This window comes from Primulina huaijiensis, chromosome 9 (assembly GCF_012295235.1).
Source record: "Primulina huaijiensis isolate GDHJ02 chromosome 9, ASM1229523v2, whole genome shotgun sequence".
In the NCBI taxonomy this organism is placed as follows: Eukaryota; Viridiplantae; Streptophyta; class Magnoliopsida; order Lamiales; family Gesneriaceae; genus Primulina; species Primulina huaijiensis.
The window spans coordinates 18,983,729-19,006,153 of record NC_133314.1 but is presented as its reverse complement, the minus strand read 5'-3'; the positions used below and the strand labels follow the sequence as shown (position 1 = coordinate 19,006,153).

At 35.3% G+C, this 22,425-nt stretch overlaps 3 protein-coding genes and 1 long non-coding RNA gene across 5 annotated transcripts; 1 reads left to right on the top strand and 3 right to left on the bottom strand.

The window, feature by feature from the left end:
- The first annotated feature begins 2,362 nt into the window (after positions 1 to 2,362).
- LOC140984587 (cytochrome P450 86A8-like) lies at positions 2,363 to 4,717 on the top strand. Its single transcript, XM_073452122.1, has one exon. The coding sequence runs from the start codon at positions 2,627 to 2,629 to the stop codon at positions 4,289 to 4,291; it is 1,665 nt and encodes a 554-aa protein (XP_073308223.1). The 5' UTR covers positions 2,363 to 2,626; the 3' UTR covers positions 4,292 to 4,717.
- Positions 4,718 to 6,505: 1,788 nt separating this feature from the next.
- On the bottom strand, positions 6,506 to 9,621 carry LOC140984394 (probable glycerol-3-phosphate acyltransferase 8). Its single transcript, XM_073451784.1, has 2 exons — positions 8,959 to 9,621; positions 6,506 to 7,616 (listed from the first exon to the last, which is right to left on the bottom strand). The coding sequence occupies exons 1-2, from the start codon at positions 9,589 to 9,591 to the stop codon at positions 6,741 to 6,743; spliced, it is 1,509 nt and encodes a 502-aa protein (XP_073307885.1). The 5' UTR covers positions 9,592 to 9,621; the 3' UTR covers positions 6,506 to 6,740.
- On the bottom strand, positions 8,270 to 8,952 carry LOC140984395 (uncharacterized). Its single transcript, XR_012176609.1, has 2 exons — positions 8,397 to 8,952; positions 8,270 to 8,366 (listed from the first exon to the last, which is right to left on the bottom strand). It is a non-coding gene; the product is annotated as an uncharacterized lncRNA (long non-coding RNA).
- Positions 9,622 to 15,244: 5,623 nt separating the features above from the next.
- On the bottom strand, positions 15,245 to 20,823 carry LOC140984367 (signal peptide peptidase-like 4). Of its 2 annotated transcripts, XM_073451739.1 has the most exons (14): positions 20,165 to 20,817; positions 18,981 to 19,139; positions 18,715 to 18,826; positions 18,260 to 18,379; positions 17,980 to 18,131; positions 17,487 to 17,669; positions 17,286 to 17,320; positions 16,808 to 16,970; positions 16,646 to 16,699; positions 16,357 to 16,449; positions 16,106 to 16,248; positions 15,917 to 15,987; positions 15,676 to 15,759; positions 15,245 to 15,608 (listed from the first exon to the last, which is right to left on the bottom strand). In XM_073451739.1, exons 1-14 carry the CDS (start codon positions 20,306 to 20,308, stop codon positions 15,481 to 15,483), a joined length of 1,641 nt encoding a protein of 546 aa, XP_073307840.1. In that variant the 5' UTR covers positions 20,309 to 20,817; the 3' UTR covers positions 15,245 to 15,480. The 2 variants fall into 2 exon arrangements, with proteins under 2 accessions (XP_073307840.1, XP_073307838.1); XM_073451737.1 differs by having other exon boundaries at positions 16,646 to 16,970; positions 20,165 to 20,823.
- Between the last annotated feature and the right edge of the window lie 1,602 nt (positions 20,824 to 22,425).

Sequence of the window (22,425 nt, the reverse complement as noted above, 5' to 3'; positions counted from 1 at the left end):
TCATCTGGTCTTTTCGACAATATTAGTATATATTTAAATTTTTTCTTGGCTTTAATTACCTGGCTTAATCTTCCCAGATGTTAACACTGTAGCTATAAACTAGGGGTGTCAAAATGCGACACGATCCGTCAACCCGACACGACCAAACACGAAAAAAATCAGGTTCGGGTTGGGGTTTTTCGGGTTCGAGTTGGGTGGGTTCGGGTTAGTGTCAGGTTAGACGGGTTTCGGGTTGGGTCGCGGGTTGATCCAAAAACTTTTTTTTTTGAAAATATTACCTATATTTTTATATATTGTATGTTTGAAAAAAAATTTATTGTATATTTATATGATAAATTTTTATCATTTAATATTTATTTGTATTTTTTTAACAATTGTTTATTTGATTTAATAAATATACTTTTAATTTTCTACAATTAAACTTTCAAATTTAAATCGAAAATTTTGTTATTATGTGTTTAAATTAAAATATTACTATTATTTTTATTTTTTCGAATTTTTTTCATTAATTTTTTTTAAAAAAATAAAAAAATTCGGGTTAGGCGGGTTAGACGGGTTGAGTTGGGTTAGACGGGTTTGTGTTCGGGTTGGGGGTTTTCGGGTTGCTTCGGTTTCGGGTTGGGAAAAAGAATAAAAAAATTTCACGGTTTGACCCGAAACCCGACCTACCTGACCCGATTGACACCCCTATGGTAAACTATTTTGTGTGACTGAGAATGTTGTATAACTGATGTTTTCAAATTAAATCAATGGATAAACGCCTTGCAATTTTCATGGAAACAGTAAATTTTAGTAATAATCGAGAGTATTGAGTTCTTATCAATCGCACCACAATTCAATACTCGGACGTGATATGTGACAGGGATCCTACTAGCGTCTCTTTGCTTGATCGCCTTTGGAATTCAATTTGATTGCATTTCCTCGGTTCTCCTTGTCTTTTTTCCAATCAACCAGCTTCGATGATACCCGCTTTTCGAATGCTACCCGAGAGGTAGTAGCGTCCTCGACCAGTGTGTAGTGTCTTTACAATACATTGATGATCTACAAACCACCTAAGACTGTATCCATTTCCTTAAAACTTGGTGATTGCTGGCAAAAGATGCACTTTCTTGTCAGGACGCTGATGCTCCCTTTAATGGAATACTGATTCAAGCTCTATGTTCAGTTGATGAATGTGAAAAATCCTAGTTAAATGCATCTCTGTTGATTGTCAGTGTTCAGAGGGAAAATATTACATCGAAATCTTTTTGTACACTTAGTGCATTCCCAGATGATGTTTTCAGTGTCATGATTAGATGTTACGAGTGTCCGGTAAACGTACCGAATGTCTACATACAAATGCCGATGATGATGTCATTAACTTTTCAAATGCTAATATTTTACGCTTTTTAAGTTTCTTAGCCTGTTATGGAATTTGAGGCTCTGAGTTTGATTCCTCTGAATTACCATATCTTGATATCCCACAGATTGGCATGACAAAAGCTGAAAATCCAAATGCAGGTAAGATTTGTATTTTCGGAAAAAAAGAACGGACAAGGTCGACTTTTTCTTGGCAGGGAAATCATGGCAGAATGGTTGACTTTCGTCTTCTGCACCATTTGCATTGAAGATGGTCAACTCTAGATTGTGAAACTGAGATAAAAAGGTAGAAATTTACCGGGTTTTGTAGATAAAATCCAAATGGAGAAAGATAAGCTTTTGGGTCACGCAATTTTAGCTGCTTGTTATAAATTGTTGGTGAGTTGTTCACCCAACTGTAACTAGCCACACTACCTCCAACCCATGTTTCATTTATGATTCTCATAATTTATATATAAATCAAGTTCACCGGAATAAAAAATAAAATAAAAGTGTAGTCTACAACGAAATCATGGCAGTCACTTTTCCTTATTTTCTGCATTTTGTCTATGTATACTGAAATTCTTTCCTTCTTTTCTATGTAGTTTCTCAACTAATTTCATTTATTTCCATTCATTGAATGCTCGAATTTAATGCTACCAGCTCCTTTTCTGCAGAAATTAGTTGGAGAGAGAGGGGAGGGAAGGAGGAGAGGAAGTGGTTTGCTTTGATGAAAAACCACTACGAATTTCTTTATTTTTATTTTAATTGCTGGTTTTTTTAACAGAGTTGTTTCCTCATTTGGTTGTTTTTCAACTGCCTCTGCAATGCATTTATGGTGGTGCCATCTGATTGTTTAAGTTATACAAAGTAGGGGATGGAGTAATTCAAGGCACTGACTGGCCTAACTTATTACCTTTCATTGTCTCATCTATAAATTCCTCTTTCTGCTCATATTTCTTCATCCCATACACAAATATAAACTCAACTTTTTTACTTCTTCCTCCTCCACAAGTTTTTCTGGTTTTTCTTTGAGCATTGTTTCCTTTACTTCTTCCTCCTCCACAAGTTTTTCTGGTTTTTCTTTGAGCATTGTTTCCTCGTATATAGGTCGTGTTGTAAGTCTCGACTTTTCTTGAAATTTCACTGATTTTTTGTAATCATACCAACCGCTCCACCATTAATATAGTTCTTGGTGGAGTCAATTTTATTGTTGAGCGTTTGATAATGTATTTTAGGTGAATGCCTTGTTGTAGTCTAGAGATTCTTTAGCGAAAATTACTGCAACATGGATTTATCCTTAGCAGTTGTGTTATTTACTGGTGTCACTTGCTACCTGATGTGGTTCACCTATATCTCCAAATTACTCAAGGGTCCTCGTGTGTGGCCCCTATTGGGCAGCCTTCCCGGTTTAATAGAGAACGCCGAGCGAATGCACGAGTGGATCGCCGACAATCTCCGAGCATGCGGTGGCACTTATCAGACATGTATATGTGCTATACCTTTTTTGGCTAGGAAACAAGGCCTTGTGACAGTCACCTGTGATCCCAAGAATTTGGAGCACATTTTGAAAACTCGGTTCGATAATTATCCCAAGGGTCCAACCTGGCAAGCAGTTTTTCATGATTTTCTTGGCCATGGCATCTTCAATTCTGATGCTGACACTTGGCTTTTCCAAAGAAAGACTGCTGCTCTTGAATTCACCACAAGGACCCTGCGTCAGGCCATGGCTAGATGGGTCAACCGAGCTATCGACAATCGTTTCTGTCCCATTTTGAAAGAGGCTCATCTTGCAGCCGAACCGGTGGACTTGCAAGACCTGTTGCTTCGGCTCACTTTTGACAACATATGCGGCTTGGCTTTCGGGAAGGACCCTAAAACTCTGGCTCCAGGGCTACCCAATAACATCTTTGCATCAGCTTTTGACCGAGCTACCGAGGCTTCTCTGCAGAGGTTCATCTTCCCAGAAGTCGTATGGAGGTTGAAGAAATGGCTCCGGCTCGGACTGGAAGTCAGCTTGAGCCGAAGCCTGGGCGAATTGGACGAGTATTTGACCGGAGTCATCAATACACGTAAGCTTGAACTAACAAATCAGCAGAAGGATTCTAATCAACATGATGACCTGTTGTCAAGATTTATGAAGAAAAAAGAATCTTACTCGGACAAATTCTTGCAACACGTGGCGCTCAATTTCATCCTCGCCGGACGCGACACATCATCGGTGGCGCTGTGTTGGTTTTTCTGGCTTCTCACGCAGAACGCAAGAGTGGAAAGAAAAATTCTGCTCGAGATATGCTCGGTTATGATCGATACGCGTGGCGAGGACATGAACTCGTGGATTGAGGAACCACTAACATTTGAAGAAGTCGATCGTTTGGTATACTTGAAGGCTGCATTATCGGAAACTCTTAGGTTGTACCCTTCGGTGCCTGAGGATTCGAAGCATGTTGTGGCCGATGATTTCTTGCCTGATGGTACCTTCGTTCCGGCGGGATCATCGATCACGTACTCGATATATTCTGCCGGGAGAATGAAGTCTACTTGGGGCGAGGATTGTTTGGAGTTTAAGCCAGAAAGATGGTTGTCTTCTGATGGAACCAAGTTCGTGATGCACGATTCTTACAAGTTCGTCGCATTCAATGCAGGCCCACGGATATGTCTAGGCAAGGATCTGGCATATTTGCAAATGAAATCGATAGCAGCTGCTGCCCTGCTCCGGCACCGTTTTACGGTGGCTTCGGGTCATAAAGTTGAGCAGAAGATGTCATTGACGTTGTTCATGAAACATGGTCTTAAGGTCAATGTTCATGAAAGGGACTTAGGTCCATTGGTTGCAAGTATTATGAAATATCGAGAAAGTGAAACTTGTGCCGGTAAATGTGGTGGCTACGGCAGAAATGTGGGTGACGCTGGTCGTGCAACAGGGGCTGAGGCGGTGGTTGCCATGGCTTGACGTGGGGTGGTGGGTGGTTGTGCAATGTGTAGGGTGGCCTGTTAATTACTGACGTTTTTAGCATAACTCAGTGTTAGGCTGGCACTCTTGACATTTGGTGCAATAATGGGACAATGTCACATGGAAGCTTAATTTTGGCCATGAATGCATCAAGCTACTCAATACACATGGTGTACATGTTTAGAAGGTACAATCATTCAATTCATCAAGATGAGAGGTGGTGGAGTCATTAATGGGTTGAATTAAAGAAACAATGGTCTTTTTCGTTTTTCATTTTTATTTTTTTGTGAGGCCAATAGTGCCTATTTTTTTCTTTACATCACAAAATTCTTAATTGTTTTGGCACTTTTTACAAAGTTGGTTTCTTATTATAGTTTCTATTCTTTGTAATTTTTCTATATTTGTTTGGGTAACAATAATGCTATATATCTTTTCAAATTAGTGCGCACAACATAGATGCCTCAATACTTTATCTTGTATATATGTTTTACCATTTGGATCCTTGATATTCAAGAAGTCTCCCACGTATAATTTGAAGAAAAGAAGGAGAATTATGTCAATTCAAGTATTCTTTAACGACATGAATCTCCTTGATGGATGGCACAAGAGTCCAGAAATTGTGAGGATTAAGCCAAGGCTAGTTTTGGAAATTGGTTGGTTGGCTTTGGTCCAGATTTTTTACCCAAAATTTCTAAATGGACTAAAGGGATGAGATCTGGTATTGGGGGAAGTTGAAAATTTAAATACGTATGAGGTTAAAACTATCACAGGAAAGATAAATGAAGGAATTGTTTATAAAATACTAATAAAAGATGCATACATGTTAAATGTATTATTATTATTTTTAATCTGATCAAATAATACTAAACAATTAACACGAAATTATTATCGATTTAGAAGAGTTAGCCCGATTTAAAAGAGAAGTTTTGTATAGATTTTTTTCTATGTAAAATATAGAGTAATTTGAGGAGATTTGTAGTATGATAATAAAGATAATTATGAAATTAAATATTTTGTGTTTTCTAAGGTAGTTATTCTAAAAGTCTCACATTTAATAATATAGTATAAAAGTATAGATATTACCAAGTGGTTAATCGAAAAATCAAAACATAAAAATGAAATTAAAAAGATTTCATGTGAGACGGTTTCACATATTTATATTTGTGATATGGATCGACCCGATTCATACTTAGAGTAACAAATAATACTTTTGACATAAAATATGATATATTTTTTATGAGTTGGGTCAGTGAGAAGATCTATCTTATAAAATTAATGGACATTCCATAGAAGTTTTGTGTTACTTCTAAAATCACTTCAACCTTTGGAACGTACCTTTTTTCAGTTTATCTACTCATCTAATTCAATATTCATGTCGGTCTTAATCGATAAACTATATAAGTTACAAACTTTTATCATATAATATTTTTCTCCGTAATCTATTTGGACTATTTTGATAAATTAATAGGTTAATTTTTTATATATATAAAAAAATTATAACTTCATGATATTATTTATATAATAAATCAATAAGTTGCTAAAATATATAACAATAAAATATCACATTGCTTAAAATATGAACATATTATGAATTGATTATTTTCAGAATTCTGAAAACGACTTATCAAATTGCAATAAAAATTTACAAATTATTGTCGATGCCTCGATTTTGAATTGATTTATTATCATATATCTACCTCAATTTTAAATGCAGAGTAATTTGATCCAACTAACATTATAAATTTCATCACTCACACCACATTAAAATTCCCCACCAACCATTTAAATTGGACATCAACTTTTAATAGCCTCATCAAGAAGGAAAAGAAAATGGAAGGAGAAAACAATTTTTTTTTTTTTTCATATCAGAAAAACTATCCCAATCGATGTGGTTTTGGGTGGACTTATGCATCGATTAGTTATACGATGTTTCTTTTATTTGTGACACAAATACTGTCGGCATTGGACAATATGGTCGGCCTTGTTTGGCACTAATTAAGGTTAATTGACAATTGACATTTTTAAATTAATAATAAAAGTAATGTTTTAGCAATCATGACTTTAAAAACATCATTACACAGCATAATTTATTGTCTAAATTAAACTAAGCAAATAAAATACTACCAAGTATTTGTATATAATCCACTGGAATAGCAAAATAGTTCGCTCTTGGAGTATTTGTAAAAAAGATTTGAATAGCTTTTGGATTTGAGGTAATGTAAACAAACCAGTAGATATTTCATCATAAAAGACTGAGAAGAAAACTAGTAATTTGACAAACATCCAACAAATGACCAAGATCATGCAGCAGTTATTCTTGGACAAAATAATATTTGGTTTTAATATAATACTTCATGCCCATTACCTATAAAGCTATATTTGTATCTACTTTTCACTCGGAACCCCAAATTATTGATGGACAAACTCGGGTAGCATTTCACTCCCTTCTTCATTTCTTGGAATTCATTGATTCCACTTTCCCGTCATTTCCACCAAGCATCATGTACTTGTCCTTCCTAGTCAACTGAGTGCACTCAAATCCGAGTGAACCAGCCAAGATTTTCTGCACATGATTAGCCACCTCGATCGATGATTTTCCTCCGGCCTTCACTGTCATCTCCTCCGGAAGCCTCTCGAGAAATGTGATCTCGTACGTCGGTCGAGGATTCATGAAGTAGTAGTAACAATCCCAGAACTTGACACCCCTCACAGTTGTGCCATGGAACATGTTTTGCTTAAGGTTGACTGCCACTGGCACAATTCTGTCGCTCAATTCAGCGAACAAGGCGCTAAATCTCAGTAGATATGGCTCCCTGCAAGTGGTCCCCTCAGGGCAAACAACTAGGTCTCCTTTTTGGAGTAAGGCCTTGATCATAGCAGCATCTGCCTCGCGATCACGAGTCAAGGCAATAGCTGGGATTGGTGAGAGGAATCTAGAAAGCTTGCTGACACTGTATGTCACACATGAAACTTTACGGCCTAGAGCAATGGCAATGACAATAGGATCTAGTGCAGTGCGATGGTTGCATACGTAAAGGTTGCCTGGGGTGCCACGGGAAGGCGCAGGAGGCTGGTTGCCCTTGATAACCAGGTGAATACCAAGCATTTCATATGTGTAACGTACTATTCGTTCAGGCAGGGGGAGGTTGAAGTACACACGAATTATGGAGAGTATGAATCCAAATGGCAGCCAAATGTAGGTGATGAGGGCGTTGAGCGGTGTCGGGCGCTGGACTAATCGACCATCGTGGAAAATCAGTCGGCTTTTCAGGCGATCAAGTGGCAGTGGCCTAGCTGTTTGACTTGGGTGCACCATGTATCCCTCCTGTCGAACATGGTTTAAAAATTAAATTGTGATGAAGAGATCAGTTAGGCAAAAACTTCAACGTATGTATCATGGAATTAAATTAAGACTTCATTTTGGTACTAGTCACATGATTTCAACCACTAAATTAATGACAAGGAGTCTCCAATGTTTCGACATAATAGATGAATGTTCCTAGTCTCTAACTTACCTGTTTCTTTAAAGGTAAAACTGCATTTAGCTACACTTTTCATCTCAAAATCTCTTTAATAAATCCCATTTAAAATAGGATTAAGATCATACCACACTCCAGGTATAACTTAAGAGTTGTGAATACAGGGGTCCCACAATAATTTCTTATAGAACTCAAAAGAAATCATATGTTATTAGATAATTAATCTGATAACATAGGATATATTTCAACAATTAGTTTTAAAATAGGCGTAGTCGGTAAGTCTTGGAATAAGGTTTGACACGTGCCCTGTTCAAATAGTTGGGGTCATGACAAATGTAATGGTAAATGTTGTGGCCTCTTTTCTCTCAACTCATTACAGCCTCAACCACCACATTAAGTGCATCGCCCCTCAGTATTATTATTACTGGCATGTGGTATCATTTAATGCCTGTGAATACAAAAGGATGCAAACAATACAATTGTAAATATGGGCAAATCGCTCTTCTTTTCTTTTTTCCACAATGGCCACATCAAGAAATTTCATAAAATTTTGACAAGAGTTTTACGGAGATGTTGATAAAGAAATGAGCCCAAAACTTGGCAAGAAAGAATATCATCATTATCACGATCCTTTCGTCCTCATAAAAATTGGAATTATACGAACAAAATCAACATCAGATCGAGAATTCTTGCAATTAAAGTGTACCCACACAACTCATCCCTTAAATCAGAGTTGTCTTCACATAATAATTATGAATTAGGTTATTGACAAATATTTTATGCCATTTGGGATTTGTCCACTGAAAATGGTTTATCTTTATCTACAATTTTATTAACTTGTATAGTTTGAAAGCTAGATTATAGAATCAGCTTTTGTACTCTGAAAGAAGAAAGCGATTTTATTTTTTACCTGCGTGAACTCATAGGAGTGATTTCTGTACCTAATTCGTAAATTTGCCCAACAAAAATCGAAATGCGATGGAAAGAAGGGGGGAATGTTATTCTCTATTTCAACTACTGAAAACAAAATCATTTGTATTGTATCTATCGATAGCATTTCAAGTAAAATTCACAAGTTTTTCACCGCATAAATCATAATCAAGCAATTATGAATCAATTTAATCGAGAAGTCATTTCCACGGAAATAGACCAATTTTTTTTAGATTTAAAATAAGGAAGATGAACTACCTTGCAAATGGACATGAAATCATGATCAGATTCCCGATCTCCGATCCCAATATCTGGTGTCTCCTCGCCGAACTCTTTCAGCACCCCCAATTTCTTCCATTTCCCCACCAGCACGCCCGGCTTCTTCACGAACCCCGTGGCCCTCCTCGTTTTCGGATCCACCTCAATCTCCGTCCCGATCACCTTGTCTCCCCCAAGAAACTCCTTCACGAACGGCTCCACCATTATCGTCGGATTAGCCGTTATAATCACCTTCCTCTTACACTTGTCAAAGACCTCGTAACTCTCAGCCCTAACGTCACCAGCATAGAACTTGGGCAGCACCGCGCGAGACACTAGCTCAATGTCACGCACTTTGAGTCCTGAGAAGGAGATATAGATCAGCATCTGTATGGCCAGGGCTTCGGATACGAAGATGTAGGCTATGACGATGAGAGGAAATGAGAGGAGAAGTATTAGCCCCCGGAGGAAGCTCCCGGCTTCAATGGCGACCAGCATGAAGTACGGGAATGAGGAGCGGGAGATGAGGAGAGTTCCGTCGAGGTCCGCCGCGATGGAATGACGGTTCGAGGAGGAGGTGTCGCATTTCTCTATGGACGGGAAACGGGCGGCGGAGGCGGCGGTTTTCCCCATTATGCGTCTGTGTTAGGAGTGAATGCTGCTATCTGCATGCGATATATATTCTGTATTCATGGGGGTTGGGAGATGGAGTGGGGCCCACTTCTCCTTTGGTTGGGAAGGTTCAAGACTTCAATGCTTGCTTTGCCAGAGACAATTTTATTTATAATATTTAAAAATTATTTTATTTTCATAAAAATAAATAAATCCCATTGTGACCTAAAAGTCGACAAAAGCAAATCTATTTTCTTGTTAACGTAAAATATTAAACAATGTTTCGATTCGGAAAAAACATTAAAAAAAAAATTCAGGAAAAAAAGTTCTTTCTCAATCAAATGATTCTTCCTATATCTAAAGTTAATGTGGAAAAATAGAATGTGGTATATTTGTTCATCAGTTAAATTACACAGAAAAGGTCCTTAAATATTTTAATATGCATAAATCAAATTCTTCAAGTACTCCGATGATTGTTAGATCATTAAACATAGAAAATGATCAATTCCATCTATGTGAATATGATGAAGTTATTCTTGATCTAGAAGTATCATATCTAAGTGATATTGGTGCTCTTATGTATCTTGCAAATTACCTAAGACTTGATATATCTTTTGCTGTAAATTTATTGACAAGGTTTTGCTCATATCCAACAAAAAACACTGTAGCGAAATTAAACATATATTCTGTTATCTACGGAACGACAGACTTGGGATTTTGTATTCAAAAGATACCAATCAAAGGATTATTGATTATGCTGATGCTGGGTATTTATCTGATTCACACAAAATACGTTTATAAATCGGATATGTATTTACTCATGGAAGTACTACAATTTCTTGGCGTTCACAGAAACAAACTCTTGTAACAACTTCATCAAATCACGCCAAGATTATTGCACTACATGAAGTAAGCCGTGAATGTGTGTGGCTAAAATCAATGACCGAATATATCCAAATCTCATGCGGATTATCATTCGACAAGAAGCATGTGATACTATATGAAGATAATGCTGCATGTGTTGCTCAAATGAAAGAATGATACATAAAAAGTGACAGAACTAAACATATTTCCCCTAAGTTCTTCGCATTCATCCAAGAGCTTGAGAAGAATAAAGATATTGATATTCGTTACATTCAATCAAGTGAAAACCCATCAGATCTCTTCACAAATGTACTTTCTACGATAATATTTAGAAATCATATATATAACATTGATATGCGCAATTTACGAAATTTGTGAAGAATCATTCGTTTTAACATGAGGGAGAGTTTACGTGACTGCAATCTTTTTCCCTTATTGTGGTTTTTATCCCAATGAGCTTTTCCTAGTAAAGTTTTTAACGAGGTAGTATAAAAACATGTAATCAAGATAATCATTATCATCATCACAAGGGGAGTGTTGAAATTACTGAACGTTGAAAATAAGATTTGTAAATATTGAAAATTAGTGTGTGATGATGTATGTAATGATGTATTTATTTTTGGATTATTTCCAAAAAAATTCTATAAATATGTCTCTGCATTTGTGATGAAAAATGCAAAATTGTATAAAGTGTGTAGTTTAATATATTTTTTGAATTTGAAATTTTTATTTTTTACTGTAAATTTTTACTTTTAACAAAATGTTTTTTTTAGTCTTTCTCAATCAACTGATTCTTCCTATAGCTAAAGTTAACGTGATGCAAAGAAGATACTTTGAACCTAAGTAGATGTTGATTTGTCAAAGGTTTTTCAAATTTTGCGGTTATGTGTCAATTACAAAAAGTTTAGTAGTGATATACATGCAAAATTTTGTGTTTTCATGATGTTTATTATAATTGAATTTCGAATATAAGATTTTGGTATGAATATGAGATTTTAATGTTAAATACACTATAAATCAGTGTTGTTTGAGAAAGAAGAATAGCAAAGCTACTAATTAAATTAATATATTTACTACTTTTTTAGCGAACACATGCAATTCTATTTTCTTAGGGCACCCACAACGGGGTGTTAAATAGGTGTTATAACACTCATTTAACACTCCTCTCCATTGTGACGCCCACTCACAGGTGAGAGAGTAAGGGACGTTCAATTCACTTTATTTTTTAAAAAAAATTCGACAATTAGCGACGGTATTTAAATACCGTCGTTAATTTGCGACATTTTTCCACAAACCGTCGCTGATGCGAAGGCTCCACATGTTTTGAATTATTTTAATTTCACTTTTAAATTTTTAAAATTTTGACTTTCCCGATTATGAATTATTATTTAATATGTTAGTTTTAATTTCATCAGAGTGTGGTTTATTTCTAAGTTATTGTTTCATTTCAATTTCATAATTATTTCTTTCGAACACCTACTTTATTTAATAAATATATTTTTAAAAAAATTAATATTATATTTTAAAATTAATAAAATTATTTTATTAAAAATAAGATGGTTTTAAAAATTAGAATAATGATTTAAATAATGTAAAATATATTTAAAACATATTTATTTAATATGAAAAAAATTTAAGATGATTGAGTGGACTGTGAGATCCATAAATAATGAGTTTGAATGTTAAAAAGAATGTGGGTAAAAAAGATATATTATTATAATGAGTATGTGACAGTAGACCTCAGGCTCTTTGATAACACCCACCCATTGTGGATGCGATTATATGTGTATGATCGACTAGTTCTAGTAGATAAAGTCGGTGGTTCTTTACGGATTACGGGTGAGAAAGCTGTAATGTTTGGTGACTCACTGAATTTAATGCACCACACAAATAATCAAAATACTTTTCGTTTTCAATTTTTTAAATTTAGTGTTTCCCTTATTGCCGAGTAGAAATCAACATTTTTAAATAAAAATATCATCTCCATAAAAAAATAAAAAATAATTAGAGATTCAAGAATTTATATTTTTTTGAGAACGATGAAAGTCATGAGACGTGTTTGGTTAAAACTCTCAACTTATATATGAGTGAAAACAAAATAAGAAGTCTAAATACTTTTTTGGTTGCTCGATAATTGGTGTTCATTCTCGTTGCACAGAGGCGTGAGAAAGGAGGTTAAATGGATTGGCACATTTTCAAAGCCAATATTGGTCATCCTCCCAACACACATTGGGTGGAGGTGGAGTTGACTTTTTATTACTTGTGAAGACTTGGCACTAAAATTTTCATTAGTTTTATGAAATTTTATCAAACTTTATGGATAAGACTAACTTAAATAAGACAGTTGGGAGTTGGGGCTTTTACACTTTCGGTGTGTTATATTTTATATGATTTTATAAGAATATATTATAAGACTAACATAAAAAATGATGTTCTTGAGTGGATCTCTTAATTATCTTGATAAAAACTTAGGAAAATTTGTAATTTTGTTTGTTTGTTTGTTTTTAACTTTTAATTATGATCCTATGACTTTAAATTTTTGACAAATTTAGTGCTTATATGTCCGCCGTGATATAATTTGAAGGTACCAAAATTTTAGATCGGGTTCGGTCTAGAGAACGGATATTCAAATCTTCGCGGCTGAATGAGTCGGGTCGGATTTTTGGGTTCTGCACAGACAGAAACAGGGGTAAGGGGCGCTGAAGATTTTTCTAGCGTGACCCTTTTGATGCTTAAGTCAGTCCAAGAAGCAAACCTAAGAGTGAAATATAGCAGTGCTAAGTGAGTAAAAGAGTGTTAATTTGTAGAACCTAGCATATAACTGATATTTATAGAGGGTTAGTCACCTTGCTGGAATAGGAGTCCTGCTGAGATATAGTCCTACTTGAGATAGGAGACTTCAAACAATATGACTCTATTTCAACGACGACTAGAACTCTAGCCTTATCTTAATTGGATTTACTTGAATCCCGGATTTATCGGAATCCTTATTTATTGATGAGAATATCTTCATATCTCTTAGTCGTGTTGGGGCTCCGAATTTTCGACTTGTTGGTGGGCTCGAATTTCTCGGTCATTTTGTGAGCTTGGATTTCTGATAGTGTTAGGGATCTTTTAAATGTGGACTCAGATCTGTCCAATTATACCAAATTTAGGGACGACATAATTGTACCTCGGCATTAAAGTTTTCTTCTTCTTTATTCACTGAAAATGAAATGTTTTTAAAATTACTTGATGATGTTTTTCTATCTAGAGAAATCATGGCTGTTGATTTTTTGATCAGTATATATGTGGTCATAAATTCCCTAGTTATTACACATTATTATTGGACATTATTGGCTGTCAACCATGCTTGGTAGGGGCATAAAATTCAATTTAATGAATGAAATTTAGTTACATATAACATGTGTCAACGCTATCGATATTCAAAATAAAAAATAATATTTTTAACATAAAAAGTAATATTTTTTCATGGATGACCCAAATAAGAGATCCGTCTCACAAAATATGACCTGTGAGATCGTCTCACACAAGTTTTTGCCTGACAGCAAATGCATCAGAAATATTATTGATTTAGACGGAGATACATGCATATATAGGGTCAGCTTCAGATATCAGTACTCAACAAATTAGGGATAGAAACTTTTGCGTGTGCTGTATATACTATATAAACATCAAAATATAAATTAATGTAATTTCGATAAGTTGGTATAAATTGTAAATTAAATCAATAATACGTATATAGATAATAGTATTTTAGAATAAAGTGAGATGAGAATTATTTTAAGAAATGAGAACTAAAAATTAGTGTATAATAAAATGAGAAATGCTAGACGGGTTGAAAAAAAAAAAGAAAGAAGTTGAGAAATGGCAAGTGGTTTGCAGATTAAAGTCGATGTACTTACGCATAGACGTAACACGTAAATATCGATATGCGAAAAAATAAAAATAGAAAAGAGTTCTGATCTCCATCCATCGATATTGAATTTGAGACTGAAACTGACAAGATCCACGAACATAAAATGTGAATCTTCTAAACTTTTATCCAATTTTCTAGATGTTGTATTTTTTAAATAATTGCACAAATTAAAGGAGTATGTATGCGGCCATAATTGTCATACCCGATTTAAATACATATTGAGTAGGCCAATAAAGTTTAAATCGATCAATCCTTGACAAATTTTAACTTTCAAGCGCAAATTGAGCTTAGTTTGATTTTCCTTCGGTAAGGTATTGAGTATTGAGAAGAATCAGAGTTTTATTTCTTTCATATTTCTTTATGTTCATATTTGTTAGAACTTCTTCAAATTTAATTTCAAATTTTAATTTACTCCACATTTTATTATTAACTTGCTCAATTAAAATTTTGATATTAAAAAATTATAAAATATTTTGAATTAAAAATTTTAACCAAAAGTTTTTATACCCCTATATTTTTATGGATAATTTAGTTATTTTATATTATATATATAAAAATTATTATTAACTTATAAAATATGAATTTTTTTATTAACACATATATTACATTAATTTTTCAAAAAATTAATATTTATGATAAAGAAAAGTAATAGATGTATGGATCAAGAAAAGAAAACGAAACAAGATAAAGTCAAGTGGGGTGAATTTAACTAAATATAGTGTGTAAATATCATTTTTTTATATATATTATTACTAAAAATTTGGAAACTGTATTTAAATAAATAATTTGTTAATTTAATTAATTATTGTCCCAAGCTTGATCGTTCACTTTTCAAATTCATACAAGAAAGGGGATTAAAATAAAAGAAAACAACAGAAAAACAAAGACACCAGCAACAACACACACCGATTATCGATAACGGGCTGGATCGGGTTTTTCCAAATAATTAGTTGGGTTAGCACACAACTCAACAAATAGGCCCATTTACAATCCAAATGGGCTGGGGAAAGTAGACTTCGATGCAATAAAGACACGCACACAAGTGAAGAAACTGTTGATCAAGCACCAATTTTCCTTCTAATGTACATGACGTGAGTATTTCTGTGGCCAACTTTTAGTATATTATTCTACATTTTACTTGGTTGTTTTTCATCGGAATGTAGTCGAACGTGCGGGCAAAATCTGCCACTGGGCTCCCCTCGAATCCATAGATGCTTCAGATCGCCTCTCGTCTTCCCCAATGTTATCAATGTACCTAAACAACATGCACACCATTTACACAATATAGCAGATGATAGTGTAAAAGTAACTTTGTAACGTACCTAGGGTGAAAGGTACGATATAGAGTAAGGCCGGTTGACCATGCCCATCCATCAAGTTCAAAGCCACATATGTAACCAAAAGACCTATCCAACAAAAATTAAGACATAAGATTACACCGGGTAACAGTTTTTCACGAAACGGACAAACTTTTGATCAAGAACTTAAGATAGACTCAGGTGCAGAAAAAGGCTTTGGTAAAACGCAGCTCGATCCCTTCACATATCACAACTAAAATCATACCTAAACCATAAGCAAGCATTGCCCAGAGGAAGTATCCAGCTTTTAGACTTTTCTTGCAGAGCCAGTCGTATCTGCAAAGAGACAAATGAAAAGAAACAGTTCCGTGATCCGACAGCACAGCTAGTGTAAACTACGGTCGCTCTGATATTCATTGATTTTCTTGTGATTCAGCTGGCTCGGGAAACAAACCTAAGGGAAAATGCTACTAATAGCCCTGGCAAGATTATGTCACCGAATCCAATGATGCTGTATCCGCCCCATGGATCAAACATTCTCGGAATTTTCAATAGCATTGGAATTCCATCTTCTCCACTTCCATCGCCACGAGCTACCTACAAAACACAGCGACAAGCTTGTTTTTAGTAGCTTTGAAATTTGACTCGACTTTAACACATCAAGAACAGTCCATATAATTCTTCAAGATTCATACAACTACTCACCACTATCATTACGCTTTTATGGAAGAACCACTTGGAGACGAAGACCCAAAAAATATCGTACATGAAAGCACAACCGAGTAAAACTGTTCCCACCTGAGTACGTAATATCAAGCAAATATTTGATATCACTTCAAGTGCATCTCAAAAAAAGCTCTACTGCACCATATTATCTAATATATTATGGTTAAAAACAGTGCCAAAAAACGTGAACAAGTAGTCCTAAATTTTTTGTAAAATCAAGAAAAAGGACACATGTTAGTTGAGCGTTGGGATGAGTCCCAATTACTACCTTAAGATTCGGAACTCGTATTATTTGGAGAACGGTGATTATTAATGCAATGCCCTGGTGTAAAGGAAAGAAAGTAAGGTTTCGTTCAGTCCAATGTTCCAAGTCAACATTAATATGAAGACAAATCAAACTAGATAAAAGAAACAGATGAATCATTCTCACGAGTATATCTTGACCAATCCAAGCGAAGGAGACGCCGCGGTAAACTGCCCACAAAACAGCAAATGATATGCACAATGGAGAAACAGCGAGTGTCAAATATGAAACGGCTCCAAGAAATGGTACTTTAATATGGCACTCTGCAGCAGGTTCAAACCATCTGAAACTATATCAAAGGATTGTCAGTCCATCATGAAAATGACATAAATCTGTTAAGAAACCAATACAAAACTTTGTTTATCCCTAACCACACTTTTTATATTAATTATTTTGTGTTGTGCTCATGAATAATGTTGCAAACGAGAGCCTTTATTGTACAGTGAGCAACCAGGCAAGTTTGCAATCCCTGTAGGACAATAAGATTTAAAAACTCAGCTTCTGCTTAAAGTAGTGCGCAAGTACGCAATGTGTGCCTAGTTTTGGTGAAATTATCTCATAGAGAACCAAGAATCAACAACAATTCTAAAAACACATTGCATACCATGATAATAGAGCAACCAGGCAAGTTTGCAATCCCTGTAGGACAATAAGATTTAAAAACTCAGCTTCTGCTTAATGTAGTGTGCAAATACGCAATGTGTGCCTAGTTTTGGTGAAATTATCTTATAGAGAACACAGTCCTGTGAATTAAGCATTCCCTACAGGTTGTAAATAATCGTAAGCTACGCAAAGATAATTGTACCTCTACACCACCTATGCAAAACAAAACCACCAGAATCTCAATAAATAAGTGAGACATAAACTTGTAGAGCATGAGCAAAAAACAAGAGGCGATCATGATAAAGCAAATTGCTGATAAAATGTTGATGTCCACAACACCACTCGAATGCTGCGTCTCCTTGCTTAGGTATTCATCGGAACCATCCTGCAACTCATAACATAACAGATGCATCAAGAAATACCTTTTATGCTTGTCAAATTCAATAAAATATAGTCAAAAATCAAAATTTATACTTATTGAAACTATGATCCAACTTTGATATTACTTTAATGTGATTTGAACTACAGGAAAGATTCCCTAGCTTCACCTATATAAAAATATATTTATTTTCTAAATTAACAGAGATTAATAAGAGTTTTAGCCCTTTTCAAAATTTTTGGAAAGTGGTTCCTAGCAATGCCATTTATTAAAAAAGCAGAAGACAACTATTTGCGGGCGTGTGACCAAGCGTTACCTTTAAGAGCTTGTCCTGCTCAATAGATGCTTCCCTGGCACTCCATGCCGACCAATAAGATGCACATAAGATGGTACCGACAGCCATTAGCCATAAAAACACTTCCGCTACATCAACCAACGGCCGATGTGGAGAGTACATTTGAATTGAAACTGAAAAACAAAGGAATGATTTAGAGTAAAATGCAAAGATACGAACCACATTCTGACAGAAACGAGAAAATGCAAATATGGTTTTGATTTTCAAATGATTGAAAAAAATAAAGAAAAACCGGCCCTACCATTTGAGCTGTTACTCATACTTAGCTTCAAGCTTTTTCCTGCATCTTTTGGGAGCATGACAACAGGTATTCCAACAATCACGTCGGTCTCATTTGCTTCACAAACCATCTTGAAGAGTTCTGAAAATTGATTTGATCAAGTGGGAAATACGTAAAATCATCAAAGATGGAAGATAATAATTAATGTCACAATCTGTTTACGGTTGTGGTTTTCCCATGATAATTGATTATTTTTAGTATGATGATTTCTTCAACACCCAACAAGTATAAATATCGAATTATTTTCATATACAAATAAGGTAAAAAATATATTTTTGCCACCAAAACTTTTAGCATTTTAGATTTGTCCACCTAAATGTATTCCTGGTTCTGCTCCGGAAAAAGTCTCCACCAAGTTTAACACGACAAACTTGAGGAAATTAACTAAAATGCTTATCGGTTTGATTATTACGAACCTGTCTGGTTGTTTATGATAAGTAAAGCTGATGCACCAGCAGCTTCAGCAACGTTTGCTTTGGTAATAAAACTGCATTTTCCCCGATGCACCAAGATGGCCTCACCTGTCAGCTACATAAGAAAAGAGGGGGGGGGGGGGTCTGAATGGTGAGGAAAGCCATAGATAACGACTACTACAGAGTTTTTATATTCAGCAAAAAACAAATTGCCTGAGGAACACAAAGTCATGGTCATAAAGTAAAGCACTCAGCAAGGAAGAAAGGACCTTATTCTTTGGTACACTGCAACAATCAGGAGGGTCCGCGAGAGAAACTCTAATCTGGTTGGCGCGCTTCTCTTTGGATTCTAAGGTGAGCCCAAATCGAGCACCAACACCCACAAACTCCGTAATTTCTTCACCATCAACCCAAATCGGTACTTTAACCTGATTAACATTGGTGCTTTATAGGCTTCATTAGAACATCATAAGAAGTGTAAAAACACCCGTAAATTTCAACAGAAGAAGGTTATGAATTTGTTTAATAAAACAAAATTTGCATCAATTATCAATAGAAGGAAAATTATATTTCCAACCAGGATGACAAAAGTGATGGTTCTCAGAATTCTAAAGCTCTTTCTTCAGGACTTGTAGAAAAAAACATGAGTATATATTTCATAAAAATAAATGTCGGCTTCCTAAGAAGAAGAATCAAACAAGGAAATCAACGAAGGATTAAAGACTTCCTCAACATTTGCAAGGAGGAAATATACAACAGGTTACTGCGGCAGTAAAAGTTTCCGTAAATACAACTTCATTTGATGGTTTCTCGCATAAAACCCCCAGCTATGATAAGCTTGGATCTTCCCTCAACTGATAAGCAGGATAAACAAGATTTGAATTTTATTTGAAAACACACCTCCCCCATCCCTCAATCTGATATTTCCTTTCCCATGCTAATTCCAAAATCCAGACAGCACATCAAGATTCATTTTTGCTTTTTAGTCCAATTAAAACCCATCAATATAACCAAAAACAAAATGAGACAAGGTTCCTATTTAGTAGAAACAAAAACTTGCCAAATAATCCATATTTTAGCTTTCCTCAAGTAATAATGCCATTTAAGATATCAAACCCAAAAGTTAAAATGATAAATATAGCAAGATTATTTAGAGTAAGTCAGTGTTAATATAACTAACCGGCAGAGATAATATAAAATCACATATCAAAAAAAATAAAATAGGTGGCTTACATAACAAACCTCGCCAAAGGCCCAAACCAACCTTCAAAGATACAAGCAAGAACAAACATAAAATAAATACCTTTGATTTGTGAGAGCCAAGAATTGCAAGTGAAAAAATAAATTGATCAAGTACCAAAAATGATAGAACCCAAACAGTCTCTTCCCAAAACACAAAACAAATTGCACAAGGAGCAATATTTGATATGGGTGGGAAAGATTTGAGTTTTACCAGCACAAAATTGTTATCACAACCAGGCCTTTTCGGAGCAACGTCATCCTGATGAACTATGTCACCAGCAAACACCAAAGAGCTACATAACAACACAGCCACCGCACAGAAAGAACAGTAGAGAGCTCTGCTCCTCAACTCCATCAATTGAAGACAAAAAAGGAAGGCCCAGAAAGTGAAGAATTTCGAAGAAATCGTCAACTAAATTATTAGTTTTCCAATCTTAAGATGTGGGAATGGGGGACAACAACCGGTGCATTATGAGCATATATATATATATATATATGCAAACGAAAAAACAGAAAGAGAAACCAAAATGGTTAAGGGGCTGTTTGGCTTCCCATTTTCTTCTCTCATCTCACTTTTCATACGTTGTCACGACAGTAATGCCGAGATGTAACCGTTGATCTATTTCTCCCTTACTTTCCTAAACAAAACCCGTCCGCGGTTCAGAAAGTGACGCGTATGGAACACGCAATCGAGAAACCGTGATGCAATCAAACGCGCCGCCTGCTAGTGGGGAAAAAGGCAAGGCAATTGCACCGGCCACCGGGTAAGCCCGTGATTATCTCCGTATTTAGCCGTACGGATAAGGCCCGGACGCTAAATACTGACTGGAAATTTAGGTTACCGTAGGTGATCCACTAGATTCAGCTGCCGTGCACCCAGCTCGTGTCTCCACATTGATTGGTCCATAACACGAGGAGTCAAACTCGTGCACACATAAAAAAAAAGCTGGTAATATTTTCATGGAAATATTTTAAAATTAAATTAAATTAAATTAAATTAAATTATCCAGTGTATGACTAAATTTTGAGAAATAGTAAAAAATAATAACAATAATAATTAATAAATTAATAATAATAATAATTAATCGATTATTCCCGTCTCAGTTTAGGGTTTGTAGTGTAACCAACTTTTGGACATTAGGATGCATAATTCTACTCAAATAATAATAAAAAAAATAAAATCTGATACTCACCGGAAATTTAGGGTCCGATCTCGGTGAGGGTCACTAATCCAGACGCAGGTTTGAAATTGTCATGAGCCTGAAATCACAAATAAGACCGTTAGAAGGGGGTCAGGAGGGTGTCTTGGCGTAGCCCCTCCGACGCTCAAGTCAGAGACTGAGGATATATGGGGGAGCAGCTAAGGGTGCTGCTGAAAACAATATAGTGAATGAATAATCATACGCTCAAACTTGGTATTTATAGGAGAATATATGGGCTGCTCATGGGTCCTTCACCTGTGGGCCCTAGAGATGGGCCGAGAGTTTGGGCCTAGAGATGGGCCCATCCATGGGGTATCAAAATCGAAGTCGTTATTTTTTAGTATAAAAAATTTATTATAATTAGATCTCGAAAGCGATATCTCGTCTTAAATTTAATATTTTTGTGTCAAATATAAAGCATGGACAAATCAAATCAAAATGTGTTCGCATAAATTACAGTCATCATATTTGTTGAATATTCCGTCATTCCACTTAAAAAAGCGTACAGTGTAAAGGATGAACAAAGGGGAATAATTACAAATCGCACTTGTCCAATTATTGAGCTTGGGAACAAATGCTTGTTGCTATCTAGGAAACTAAATAATTAATTTCATTTATTTTCATTCANGATTCACACACACATATATATAGTAGGTTTCTTGTGAGACGATCTCATGAATATTTATCTGTGAGACGAGTCAATCCTACCGATATTCACAATAAAAAATAATACTCTTAGCATAAAAAGTAATACTTTTTCATGATGACCCAAATAAGAGATATGTCTCACAAAATACGACCCATGAAATCGTTTTACACAAGTTTTTAACATATATATATATATATATGTTTATATATTTCATGCATTAAATTTAGCATCTATTTCGTAGGACAGAACCCAATCAATCCAAAAGGGATGGCAATGGCATCCACTCCATTGCAAGAGTCTCTTTTCCGTTAATGGGTGAAAAAGCAAGATGCCTAACTCAATAAATCTATTTCCTCAAAAATTAAAAAAAAAACGTTATTTCAATTTAGTATTAAAATTCAAATGTTTGAAAATACCAAGGATGTTTATTTCATCGTCGTCATCAACTATAATTTATTGTAAAACAGCAATTAGGGATATCAAAATCAGACACGACCCACCAACCCGATACGGTTCAATCCGAAAAAAATCAAGTTTGGGTTTGGGATTTTCGGGTTCGGGTCAGATATGATTGGATCCGATAGTTGACCCGAAAAAAATGATCGGGTTTGGTTCGGGTCA

Excerpts from the sequence above, each read along its gene's own strand:
- LOC140984587 (XM_073452122.1), top strand. The coding sequence starts at position 2,627 with ATGGATTTATCCTTAGCAGTTGTGTTATTTACTGGTGTCACTTGCTAC.
- LOC140984394 (XM_073451784.1), bottom strand. The coding sequence starts at position 9,591 with ATGGGGAAAACCGCCGCCTCCGCCGCCCGTTTCCCGTCCATAGAGAAA. Across the intron at positions 7,617-8,958 it reads ATTTCATGTCCATTTGCAAG|GAGGGATACATGGTGCACCC; the intron begins GTAGTTCATCTT and ends CATGTTCGACAG.
- LOC140984367 (XM_073451737.1), bottom strand. The coding sequence starts at position 20,308 with ATGGAGTTGAGGAGCAGAGCTCTCTACTGTTCTTTCTGTGCGGTGGCT. Across the intron at positions 18,827-18,980 it reads GCAGTGTACCAAAGAATAAG|CTGACAGGTGAGGCCATCTT; the intron begins GTCCTTTCTTCC and ends TTTCTTATGTAG. Across the intron at positions 15,988-16,105 it reads TTAGTAGCATTTTCCCTTAG|ATACGACTGGCTCTGCAAGA; the intron begins GTTTGTTTCCCG and ends GTCTCTTTGCAG.